Genomic DNA, 13,109 nt, shown 5'->3' on the forward strand with positions numbered 1-13,109 from the left:
AGTGCAGCATAACTGAAATTGACTAGTAGAGCTGTTCAAGGTGTTGAACACTAGCTTCTCTTGTTGATAGTGGAAGCTGTGAGCACTCAACAACTCTGAAAAATAAGGCTCCTTATTTAAGTTTCTAGCTAGGAACCAAACTTGATCTGCTTGATGGTCCATCTTAGCAGGGCTGACATCTACCATGGGCCTGGGGGGAAGGCTCCACTCCATGCCCCTGGAAGGGGTGAAGCCTTGGGCAGAAGGGGAGGAGCTGAGGGCAGTCAGCCCTTAGTGCCACCCAGAGCATGGCAGTGCTCTCCCCTCCACAGCTGGAAGGAGTAGCATTTCCACAGTGTTTCAAGGGGGCCCAGGGCTCTGGCCACTGATACTGTCATAGTGACTATGGTGGAAGCCAGGAGCTCTGGGCCCCTTTGAAACGCCAGACCCTTGTGCAATTGCAGCCTCTCCATACTGACATAGCCCCCATCAGTAGGACCGGTCCATATAGTCCAGCAGCCTGTCTGCTGACAGTGGCCAAAGCAAGGTGATTCAGAGGGAATGAACAAAAAAGGCAACAAACTGAGTGGCCCATCTCCAGTTGTTCACTCCTAGCTTCTGGCAAGAGACACCCAGAGAATATGGTTCCCAAGACCATGTTGGCTAAAATCCACTAATTATTTTTTTTAAACTCCGTTATAGTTTTGCACTTCACAAAAATCTCCTAGCAATGAGTTCCACAGGTTGACTGTCCCATTAAGTGAAGCAGTACTTCCTTCTGTTTCACAACTGCTGCCTATTAATTTCATTGGGTGACCCATTTTTTTTTAGTTATGCAAAGGAGTGAATAACGCTTCCTTCGTAACTTTCACATCATTTGCTATTTTCTATAGCTCTATCATACCCACCCTTCGTTGACAAATTTCCCAGCTTTTTAACCTCTCCACTTATGAAAGCTGGTCTAAGCCCATAACCATTTTTGTTGGCCTACTCTCTACCTTTTAAAATTTGAATACAGTTTTTTTTGAGATGTGAAGACCAGCACTGCATGTCTTATTCAAGGTGTGGACATACCATGGATATGCACAGGGACACGATGTGTGTGTCTTATTAGCTATTTCTTTCCTAATGGCTCCTAACATTGTTCACTGCTGTGGCACACTAAGTGGATGTTTTCAGACTACTATAAATAGCGCCAAGATCTCTTCTGCAAATTCTAATAGCTGATCTAAATCCTATCATTTTGTATAGAGTTTGGATGTTTTCTCCTGTATATTAGTTTGCATTTAGCTACATTAAATTTCAACTGCCAATTTGTTTCCTGCTCACCCAACTTTAAGAAATCCCTTTTTAACAGTCTGCTTTATATATTCAACATCTGGAGTAATTTTGTACAATGTTATCACCTCAGTGTCTACCCCTTTTTCCAGATCAGTTATGAATGTGCTGAACAGCACTGGACCCAGTTTAAAACCGTCCATTCTGACTATTTCTACCTTTTTTTTCCCTTTAACTAGTTACTGATCAATAGGAGGATTTTTCCTCTTATCCTATCTGTTTACTATGGGTACGAGCCTTTGGCGAGAGACCCCATCAAAGGCTTTCTGAAAGTCTACATACAGTGTAGTGAATTCTAGTAGATAGAAGAGGCATGATTTCCTTTTCTAAAGCAGTGATTATATTCATCTAGGGATCTGGTAATTCTGTTCTTTACTATAATTTCTACCAATCTAGTATCTTACGTTAAGCAAAAAAATTTGAAAGTTTTGACGCTGGTTTGGAATCCTGTGGAGGTCTTTGATTCAAGCAAAGAGCATTACACAGTATCAAATCAATAACATAACAGGAAAAGTTCCTGAATACATACAAAAATTAACTAAAGAAAATGCTACTTACATTAGGCCTCAAGATTTGGTGAGCTCAGACTTTGATTGTGGACTCCCAGAAGATGCATATTGGTTATTTATATCTTCCTCTGTGCATGTCTTTGTGTCTTCCACTGGTTGGCTACATTCATCATCTTTCTTTTCTATATGTGTTTGCTGAACCATATATTTCTCTTGGGTTTCTGTCACCTGCCCTGCTGCTTCTTCTTCCTTTATCTTTGGTTGGTCTGTTGTGGTCTCTTTGGGTAAGTCTTCTGGAAGACTCATATCTGTTGCTGATTTTTGAGCCCCTAAACTTTCACCTGAAAGATCTTCAGAGACAGGTACAATCTTTCTTGAATCCTGAATGTCTCCCTCTTTTGACACAGAAATAAACAGCACATCTTTCATTTGTTCTAGCGAAGCTTGTTTCTCTGCAGACTGTGTTAAAATAGCATCTTTGATTATACTTGGTTGCTGGAACTCTTGTTCTTTATTCTCTATTGTCTCTTCACTTTTTACAAGAAACTGCTGATCACCCTGTACACTATCCTGAACTCCAGATACATTCATACTTTTTTCGCTTCCATCTATTAATTCAGTCTGCTGCTGTGGTGCTGATGTCACGCAGTCAGCATCTGGCTCTTCTGTTTTCTCAAGTTTGTCAACAGCAGTCTGAATTATCTGTAATACAATTTTTGTACTCTGAGATTCTATAGCGACAGACTGAACAATATCTTTTTCAAATTCTATGTGGGTTAGAGATGGGCTTTTTTTATCTTGAGAAACTATTTTTTTTCCAGCTTCTTCACTACACTCTGGCTTTAGTTGCTTCTTCCCCTGGGTTGCACCATCCACATAATCTTTTGGGACCAAATCATGCATTGTGCAGCTTGTTGTTACTTCAGTCATTCCATCCACTATGGAAGTGGTCATCTCTGACACTGTTGCAGTTTTTGCACTCCCATCTGCAGCCCCAAATCCTGAATGAGCAACGGTAGCATCTTGGACAAGTTCAGAAGACAGTTTTTCAGGCACTGCTGCTAAAGTTTCAGCTGAGGTTTCTATAAGTTTTACAGTTTCTGCAATGATTTGCTCTTCAACTGCAGCAGCTGTAGCAAGTACAGGTGCTTTTAGAGCCTCAGAGCTTTCAATACTAGGAATGGGTGAGCCAGTATCTTCCAGCTGCACGGCTAAAATCTCCTGTTGCACTGCAGTTGAAAGTGTATCACCACTTGCAAGTTCCAATTTTCCAGATTTAAGCAGCACATCTTTTTCCACTTCCCTCATTAGCTCCGTCCTGGTTTCCTCTCTCTGAGTGTCATTTGAGCTTGTTGAAGTCAGTAGAAACATTTGTTTTGCTTCCATGGGCTCCTCTTCATCTCCCTTTCCATGCATAAGCAGTTCGTTAGGATGTACGTCACTCTGCAAAGAGGCCCCGTTTACAACTGCTCCTGTGTATTCTGGCTCTAAGTTAGACAGAGCATCTGCCATAACATTCTGAATGGGATCCTGAGCTGCAGCTGCTTCAGTGCATTTTGATTCTAAGGCAAGCACAGCACCTTCTACCTCTCTCATCACAGGTGCCTCAGCTATCTCATGCTGTATGGCATCCCCAGTTATAACTGCTTCTGCGCATTTGGTTTCTAAAGAAAGCAGGGTATCTTCCACCTCACTCTGCATGGAGAGCTTAGCTCCCTCACTCTTCATGATGGCGTCCCCTGCAGTCATTTCTTTGCATTGTGGTTTGATAGTAAGTGTCAACTCACCTACCTCACTCTGCACCATGGCCTTAGGGGCAATTTTTTCCACATTACTTTGCACTGTGGCCTCGGCAGCAATTGTGTCCATGCATTCCAATTTCACACCATCTGGCACCTCACTGGCAAGTGCCTCTCGGCATTCCTTTTCTACGATCTGCACAGCGTCCTCCACCCCACTATGTGCAGAGGCCTCAGTCACATCACCCTGTGCTGGAACCTCAGGTGAAACTGTTCCAGTGCATTGCGATTCTACGATAAGCACAGTATCTTCCTCCTCTTTCTTCACAGGAGCCTTGGTGACCTCCCTCTGCATTGCCCCTACAGTAGCAATACTTTCTGCCTCACTCTGCATGGTAGCCTCTGTCATCTCACTTTGTGACGTGGCCTGTCTGCCCTTCGATTCCACGCTAAGCATAGTGTCTTGCCCCTCACTTTGCGCAGAGGCCTCAGTCACACCGATCTGCACTGGAGCCTCAGTTCCAAGTGCTTCAGTGCATTCTAATATGGTATGCTCAGTATCTTCCACCTCCGTCACAGGAACCTCAGCGACCTCATTCTGCACAGGGACCACATCTATAAGTGCCTCTTTATATCTTGGTTCTAAGGCCTCCATGGCATCTTCCCCTTCACTTTGCACTGTGATGTCAGTACGCTCACACTGTACAGGCGACTCAGCTGCTTCTCTAGATTTTGAGTCCAACACGAGCACGGCATCTTCTGCCTCATGCTGAGCAGGGGCTTCAGTTACCTCACTCAGCAAATGGGCTTCTGCTACTGTTACTTTCACACTTTTTGATTCTAAGTTAGGGACCATGTTCACTACTTGCTTAAAGTCCTGAGACAATTCAAGCTTTGCTTCCTGTATTTCGCTTACAGATCTATTCAGTTCCCGAGCACCTTCATCTGCGATTTCACCTGGAGTTATTTCTATTAGATTCACTTTGGCCTCTTCACTTGCAATTTCTTGTGGTTCTACTATTGTAACAAGCTCAGCTTTCACTTCTGGCTCTGCTTTGGTAGTTATTGCAACACTACTGTACAATTCTTCCTCTTTCGGTTTACATTTCTCTGGAATCCTTTCTACTTCAGACATTTCTTCAGGTTTTTCCATAAATGCTTGTTCAGTTTCTTGCCATTGACTTTCATCTGCCAATCTACCCAACCTTTTAGCTTCTCCTGTGTGTTCCTTCATTACAGCATCCTTCTCAGACATTTCTGACACTTCCTGTAAAACATTTCCATCAGCTTCATTTCTGCCTCGAACACTTACTACACTTTCCACGTGTTGAATGTCAGAATCTTCTGGTTCTTCTTTCTTTAAGGACTGTTCAACCAACACAGTTTCTTGGCATATGATTTTAACATCATTAGCTTCATCTTTCATTTCAGATCTAATTCGCTGCACTGATTGAATTACATCAGTCACAGTTCCTTCACTAACCATTTGTGCTTTCTCCGACAGCTTTACTCTTTCTACAACTTCCTCAAGAACTTCCTGTGTGTGTTTGTTTAATTCTTCTAAATTTTGTTCAGCCCCTTCTATCTCCTGCACGGGTGTAACTTCTTCTGTAGTATCTGGGGATTCTATTAACTGTGACACCGCAGAAACCATTTCAGTCGTCTCCTCTGCAAGGGACACCTCAGTTGCTCCTTCACCACAGGAAATGTCTGTTGCCTCTTCCAGTGCTGTTACTGCTTCTGAGGTTAACTCTAGGTCACTTATAAAGGTATCATCACTAGTGTCCTTTCTCAGCTCCGGCAAAGTTTTACTAACCACCTCCGTCTCTTCTACAACAACTTCAGTTTCAAATACCTGCTCAGTTGGCTGCTGTTCATCTTTATCCTGTTCAATGGGCTCAGTCACTGTAGCAGATATCCAAGATGGTGACCTTTCTTCAATACTGGTAACTGCTCTCTCCCCTTCCACAACAGTCACGGTAACTGCATGAACCAGTCCTTCACTGGATTGCTCAATAATTAAGGTATCTTCTAATTTTTCAGCTCTCTTTTCATCTAAAGTTTCTTCCCTTATAACCCTAGCTTGTACTGCTTGCTGAGCTTCAATTTTCTCTTGTTCAGCTGCTTCATATTCAGATAAAGGAACAACAGCTGGAACATCAGAGTCTTCTTCATTGGTTTCTTTCATCTCTTCTCCAGCTTCCTCCATACAAACGTGTTCTGGCTTCCCATCAGACTTTTTCTTTCGACGACCGGGTATTAGTTTTTTAAATGAAACCCATGTTTCTTCTTTTCCAGGTTCGCCATCTGAAGTAGAATGTTCTATGCTAGAAACAACCACAGATTCCTCAGTTCGCTCTTCCACTTTGATTTTGGATTTTCTTCTTGGAGTGACTAGCCTTTTAAATGATTCCCAGGTTGAAACACCCTCTCCTTCAGATGGGCTTCCAGCTTGCTCTGGTGAGGAACTTCCTTGTCCTTGATCACTTTCTTGGGAACTAGTTAGAACTGTGTCTGGTGCAGTTTCTTTACTTTGCCCAATCTCATCTATTTTTTGGCCTTCTTGAGCAAGCCTCTGTCCTACTTCCTCATCAGAAGACGAGGATTTCCTAGCTCTTTTCTTAGAGGAGCCAACACAAATTAAGGCTTCCCATGACACAGAAGTATCCACCTTTCTTTTTGGCTCTTCTGTGCTTCTTTCTAGCTTCTGGTCCTCACCATTTACTTTAGTTTCTTCTTGATTTTCAGAGACTGCACTTTCTGTAGAAGACAAGGTAGCACTCTTTGCCTTATCCATTTCTTCTTCTTTGTCACTTTCAGAAGGCCTTCTGACACGTTTCTTGGGAGTCACCATCTTTTTAAATGATGCCCAAGGAGTAACACACTCTCTTTTCCTCTCTACATCTGAAATTACTCCTTCTTCAGTTTCAGTGACTTGTGTTGCATCCGTGGTTTTTTCCACAGAAGGAGGTTCTGTTGCTTCTTCAGGTGAAGAGGCAGAACTCTCTGCCTTTTGTTCTTCTGGACTTTCTGGGGAATCAGCTAAATGTTGAATTTGTTCTGCTAGTTCCCCTGGCTTACCTTCTTCTCTCTTTCCTTTATGCTTCTTTCCAGAAAGTTTCTTTAACCCAGTACCAGTAAAAAGTTTCTTTAGGGGGCTGCCTTGCACTTTGGCTCTCTCTTGTGATGACAAAAGTTCAACCTCATTTGTGATACCTTCTGGAGGTTTGCATGTAGCTGCATCTTCAGGGCTTGGGTCCATGTGCTTGATGTGGTCATCCACTACAGTGCCTACTGTTTCTTTGGCCTTCATTTGATCCTCAGTGGGTTCAATTCTTTGTACCACATCTTCTCCATCTGATTGTTCAGAAGCTGAGGTGGGCATCCGTTCATTCCCACTTGCTTTAATCTCTGTAGTGCTAACATGAACTTCTACCTCTGCGTCTAACTTTTCATCAAAGACTTCTGTTGCAAGGGGAGCTATTCGTTCAGATTTCTCAGTTTTTCCTTCTAATAATTCTGTTGCCACTGGAGCTACTGTTTCAGACTTGTCTTCAGATTTTTCTAGTTTTTCACCAAATATTTCCATGGTCGTGGAAGCTGTTGGTTCAGATTTCTCTTCAGAGTGTACTTCAGCTTTTTCTTCTGACACTATTTTACATTCTTTTGCTGGTTTTGATATTTCTTCAAGGGATACATCTACTTTTTCTTCAAAGGGTATTTCAGATTCCTTGTTTACACTTTCAGCGGTCTGTTGTGGAAGTGGCTGTTCAGAAGGAATAACTTCCTCCTTCAAACTTGTTTCTCCTGGCAGCCCGGTCACTTTCCTTTCTTGCTCTTCCTTTTCTTTCTCAGTTTGATCTTCACTTTTTTCTGTTGGGATGTCTGCAACATCTTTTTCTTGCTCTTGTTTTCCTTTCTCAGGAGACTGTTGTTCATCCTCTTTAGGCTTCCTAAAACTAGTCTTTTTCCTAAACCCAGCCCAACCCTGAGTAAAGAATTTTCTTATTGGCGATGTGGTATCATTAACTAATGCATTTGTTGCACATTCTGGTACTTTGCTAGGTTCTTTTTTCTCTTCTGCTTCTTCCTTTCTTTCAGCTTCCTCACTTGGGCCTTCGGCTACCTTCTCAGAAGGAGATTCATCTTTCCTTTCCTCACTCTTTGGTTCTTCTTCAATCTTTTCTGCAGGGGGAGTCACTTCATTTGGTGTTGTTTCCTCCACCAGGTCTAGCTTTAATTCTTTATGATCCCCAGCTCCATTTGCTGCCACTTCTGCTTCCTCTTTTTTTACAGTCAGAAGCTGAACAGGTTCAGATTTTTCTGTCTTGTCTTTTTTAACAGTAAATTTGAATCCAACAAATTTAAAAACCTTTTTAAATCCAACATCATTAGATGGAGATTCACTGGGTTGTTCCAGCTCTTCTACCTTTTCTTCTTCTGATGGCAACTGTTCATTAGCTTCCTGAATATCCTTCAGTCCTTCTTCCACACCAACCTTATCAGTTGATTCTGGAGTCATGGCTTCCATATTTTCATCCAGCTCTTCTTTCACAATCACATTTGCAGAGTCTCTTTGTCCAACTGTAAAAAAAGCAAAAAGCATGAGATTTACCATAATCTTAGTTAGGGTATGTCTTAAGCTCAGCTATTTATTAAAATTGCTTGAGATAAGATACTTTACATTTTAATGCAATCTTGTAAAGCGTGTATTATATAGCATTATGGTGGCATGTCCTCGATCTGTAATAAAGCCTTTAACAGCAGGTCTCATTTTAAACCTAGTTTCCTCCTCATCTGTAAGAGGTGAAGAAAATCATGTCCATATTTGCTTTGTTGCTTGACAGACAGCTCATTGAGCATATTCTAGGCTCTCTCATTCTGTCTGGGCAAGTGAAGTTCAGGACTGCAAAACAAGTATGCTGATAACAGATGTTCACTTCAGAAATGCCTCTACTTCAGAGGATACACACTGAAGCAGATGCTCAAACTCCTTCCCAGTCAGGGAAAAGCATTGCATCAACGGTGAAAGATCAACAGTGGGCAAAAGGCTGGTGGAAGGATAAGAATGTGTTATGTCTCCATCTGAATGTAACAGGACATGATGGGATCCATCACAGAGCTGAAAACAGAACTTAAAATGTCCTGTCCACCAGTCCCCTGCTTCAGCAACAAGCCAGACATCCCTGTACTCTAAGACTTTTTTCAGCAGTATTTTAAAACATCAGCTTAAACAGTTCCACACCTCTCCACAACTTCAACAAATACTATCATGACTACCAATCCTGCAAACTCACCCTGAGAGCTAAAATTCCTTCCTTTTTCCACATATCACCAGTAACCAAATTAGTGAGGTATAAAAGAGTTGCTTGGGACAATTGAAACTGGTAATAATGCATGAGAAGGCAAAAAAACAGTTTTAATCTCAGACCCTAGAAGCTCTCCCTCTGCTTAGAGGCTTCCTGGGTGCTGCCCTGGTGGCATTTGTCCTCATTAGACAGAGCAGTGCCCCAGTGAAGGCAGAGGATACGTAGTAATCTGGGGAGGAAAGCGAAAGAGAAAAATTATACAGTCTTCTGGTCTATATTAGCATGCAGCATAACGCATGTCCTCTGGTAGAGCTGTTTGGGTTATGGTCGCTGGAACAGGATAACTCAGGCTCTTCCTGTTCCCTACCACTCTCATGCCAGCATACAGAGGGTATGAAGGAAGCTACGTGTCCCTCCTCACTCACCGCATAGGCTAAGTCTGCATGCGGAACAGGGTGCCCTCTACCCACTTACTCCCCTGCAAGACCACACAACCAAATCACTATTTAATTCTCAAGAAATGCAGACTAAAAAAAGCTCAATTTTTCCCCCTTCCATAAAGAATTTCCAAAACCTTACTTAAAAATAAAACTACTAACATTTTCTTCAAACATTTTAGGTTACTGTCAACTTACAGTGCACCACAGGCTGACACCCACTCCTATGTATCTTGGCCTCTGAGCCCTTCCTGCTTTCCTACAGAATATCAAAAGGGACAAATTTCATAACAGCTTTCCTGCTCAGAGCATTTGTCACCCTAGGTGGAGGCATTTTACTTATGCCTCACATAGTGTACAACCAGAATTCTAAGAGTTTTCTTGGGTGGAGTGACAGGGCCCTTGATTTATATTATTCATTATAGTTGTTTCGGTTAAACGTACCATTAATGGTGTCCTTTTTGGTATATTGCCGGCAGGCTAGCAAGAGAGGCAACAGTTGTAGACTAGCATGCATACACTGCATTTAAACGTTTGGAGCATAAGTTACCTAAATGTCCAAATGCACTCAGCAGGAAAGCTAAAATGAAACGTTTTCTCTTTTGGGGCGGATGTAGAGGGGGGCGGTTTGGGGGAGAAAACTAACAAGGGAAGCTCAGAGACTCCAACTCACAGAAGAAACAAATGCGGGAATGCGTTGTATTCCACTTACAACTACTTTGGATAATTAACATGATTACATTCTATATAATCAAGATAAAACCTTGTGCTGCTCCTGCTGTTGTGACAACAACTTACACCTATGAGGTCCTGAAGAAACCCAATCCCACAAAGCAAGCTGCAAATAACCAATTTACTCCCTGGCTCTCCACACAAGCATACTTGCACCTGCGAAGCACGATGAGATACACTGGGGCAGAAGGGTCACAAAGGTGTACCTGTGTGTATCCAATTGTAGATCAGAATTATATTGTATAAAACCCTCTCAAATATAATGAAACTTCCAACAGGGACCTACAATCTAACCCTGAGGGAAGGGCCTTGGTGCTCATATCCAAGAAGGATCAATGAATTTTGAAAGTTTTTTTTTTTTTTTTAAGTGAACTAGCTTAGACTATTTCATATTGATAATAGCAGCTTGATATTATTTGCATTTGCAAGATAGTTTGAAATAACTCATGAGGTGATAGTGAATACTGTGTGAGAGACAGTAAAAGCAGCAAATGTCTGAGCACATCTGAGCACACAAACCATATACAAGCTAATCATTGGCAAAGAAATACTAAATGGAAATAGTTAAAAAGGAATTTTTTGACATTTTAAATTTCTGAGGGAACTATACATTGGCTGTGTCTACCCTAGCACCCCTTCTTCGAAAGGGGGATGCCAGTGAGACTTCAGGATATGCTAATGAGGCACTGCAATGAATATGCAGCGCCTCATTAGCATAACAGCAGCTGCAGCACTTCAAAAATGCTGCTCTCAATTGTGTGTGGCTCATCTATACAGGGTCCTTTTCGAAAGGACCCCGCACATGTCAAAATCCCTTTATTCCAATAACCAAATAGGGGTTTCAACATGTGCAGGGTCCTTTCAAAAAGGACCTCACGTAGACGAGCCACGCATGATTGAAAGCGGCACTACTGAAGTGCTGTGGCCGCCATTATGCTAGTGAGGTGCCGCATATTCACTGCAGTGCCTCATTAGCATATCCTGAAGTGTCTCATTAGCACCTGCCTTTCGAAAGGGGGGTGCTAATGAAGACATAGCCTTTTGTATTTCATTTATTTCATGACTACAAATAGGGTCGCCAGTTTTGGCTGGCTGGATTTCTGAAGGTTTCATCACATGCCAGAATCCTTAATTCCTAGAGACTCCAAGACAAATTGATGAAGGCTGGCAATCCTACAGGGGAAAACATTCAAAACCTGGCAACAAGACCTTTGTATTATCTCTGCAGTTTACTATATGCAATAACTATAGCACTAGGCTGAACAAACAAAAACCAAGATGTGAACCCATAATCCTAGAACAAACTAATTAAGTGTTAAATCATGGCCAATCTGGGGACCCATGAATAATGCTCTACTATTAGGGAGACAAACTGAATCACGCTTGTGATGGGATTTGGGTGAGTGTCTGGGAAACGAAGACGGTTCTTTACTTGTAAATCTTCTCTAAATGTAAATAATAATAAATCCTCACTCCGAGGTCATTGTTTCTAGCGTTTGACTATGGGACTTCTTCCAACTAGAATTCTAAAACTATTAACTGCCTAGAAGTGGTAGTTAGACAAAGGACATTGTTCATCTTTGCAGTATGTTAAGAGGGAAGAATTTGTTTGCTTGTAATATGCCACGGTCTCTACACCCATATTAATTAATTTCTTAAAATAAAAGGAAAGGAATAAAGATATATGAAGTGAGAAAGCAAGTTATCGCATCACAACTAATCATAGCAGGAGGGAGGGGAAGGAGAACACCCACATTTTACCCACAATTCTTCCTTAATTCTTGTCATATGAATAAATTCCTGATGCCTAGAAATTCAAACATTTCCATTAAGTAATTTTGTGAGTTAATTTAAAAAATGGATCTGATATAGTCATTCATACTAGTGTAAAATAGATATAAAACAATCATGTTGAAGTGTTTTGCACAGGAGTAAATGATTACTCAAGGTGTTGGAAATTAGCACACAGAGTACACCAAGAGATGCTTATAATGCTTTAAGATCGCCTAAAATTTTTGAGAAAATACAACCGCAGTAGTATAAATTGCAAAAATTCCAGCCTGCACACCAAAAAATCCAACAAAGCCACTATGGTAACATTTAAATATCTAACACCCAGGAAAGCAGGAGCACTTTTTGTTTGGAAGGGGCAAATTTACTTTCTTTCTAGCAGGATGAGTTCAAGCAATTAATGCTTTAGAAAAAGTATGCAGAGAACTCAGCCTAGTGACTAGCATAAGGCAGACATCCTAGATAGGAAGCAGTCACTGCTGCCAATGGATCCAAGTTATGTAGCTTCAGCTCCATGAATAACATGGCTGAAACTGATGAACTTAGGTTAGATGTACTTACAGGTTGGGTCTTCGCAATGGTGTGTCGATGGGAGATGCTCTCCCACCAATTGCTCTTGTGCTTCGCATTGAGGTGCACTACCCAAGTTGGCAGGAGAGCGATTGGCAGTCGATTTATCAATAAAGCACTGCCCCATTGCTCTCACCTGCCGTGAAAACATGTCCTGAAAAATGTAGCTAGACTGGCAGTTCGTTTGGAAAACAGGAATTCTAATGCCACCATCTGATTAGCGGAACACCCACAGTGCCCACAGCCAACAGCACGTGTATCTACCGGTGGCGTACATCTGCACATACTCATAAGCCCAGGAAATTGGGTTGGGAGGGCTGTGCAGCTCAGCAGCCCAATCCCCAAAAATATTTCCAGTGCCACTGCACGTCTTGGTGCACATAAAATTTATTCCACACATGGATGGAAAACATTAGTAGTGCCTGTACTCCTTCCCACTCACTGGGGTTAAAAGTGACTCAAAGCTCCTCTTTTCCCACCTTCGGTTGCCTCTTTAAAGCTATAATCATCTTGCTTTTATTTTCCAACTTTTAAAATATCTTTTCCAATCACCTCCTTGAAAAAATTAAACTCAGATTCCAAATATAGCTTATTTTCTCCCCCTTTACAGCAAATTTCAGTTTGCTGGACATGGAAGAAGGGTTATTCCGGCTCTTGTCACTACTGGCAGGGGGGAAAAAAAGAAAACTGATAGTCTCATGGTTG

At 41.8% G+C, this 13,109-nt stretch overlaps 1 protein-coding gene across 4 annotated transcripts in view; it reads right to left on the reverse strand.

Moving 5' to 3' along the window:
- The window catches only part of AKAP12 (A-kinase anchoring protein 12), a 105,443-nt gene that overhangs the window by 7,199 nt on the left and 85,135 nt on the right, over positions 1 to 13,109 (reverse strand). For all 4 annotated transcript variants that reach the window (XM_074990374.1, XM_074990372.1, XM_074990376.1 and 1 more), the window contains one exon: positions 1,876 to 8,149. In XM_074990374.1, coding sequence (XP_074846475.1) covers positions 1,884 to 8,149 — 6,266 coding nt within the window. In that variant the 3' untranslated portion in view covers positions 1,876 to 1,883. The remainder of the gene's footprint in view (positions 1 to 1,875; positions 8,150 to 13,109) is intronic.

The sequence above is a fragment of the Carettochelys insculpta genome, chromosome 3, assembly GCF_033958435.1.
Source record: "Carettochelys insculpta isolate YL-2023 chromosome 3, ASM3395843v1, whole genome shotgun sequence".
NCBI lineage: Eukaryota > Metazoa > Chordata > Testudines > Carettochelyidae > Carettochelys > Carettochelys insculpta.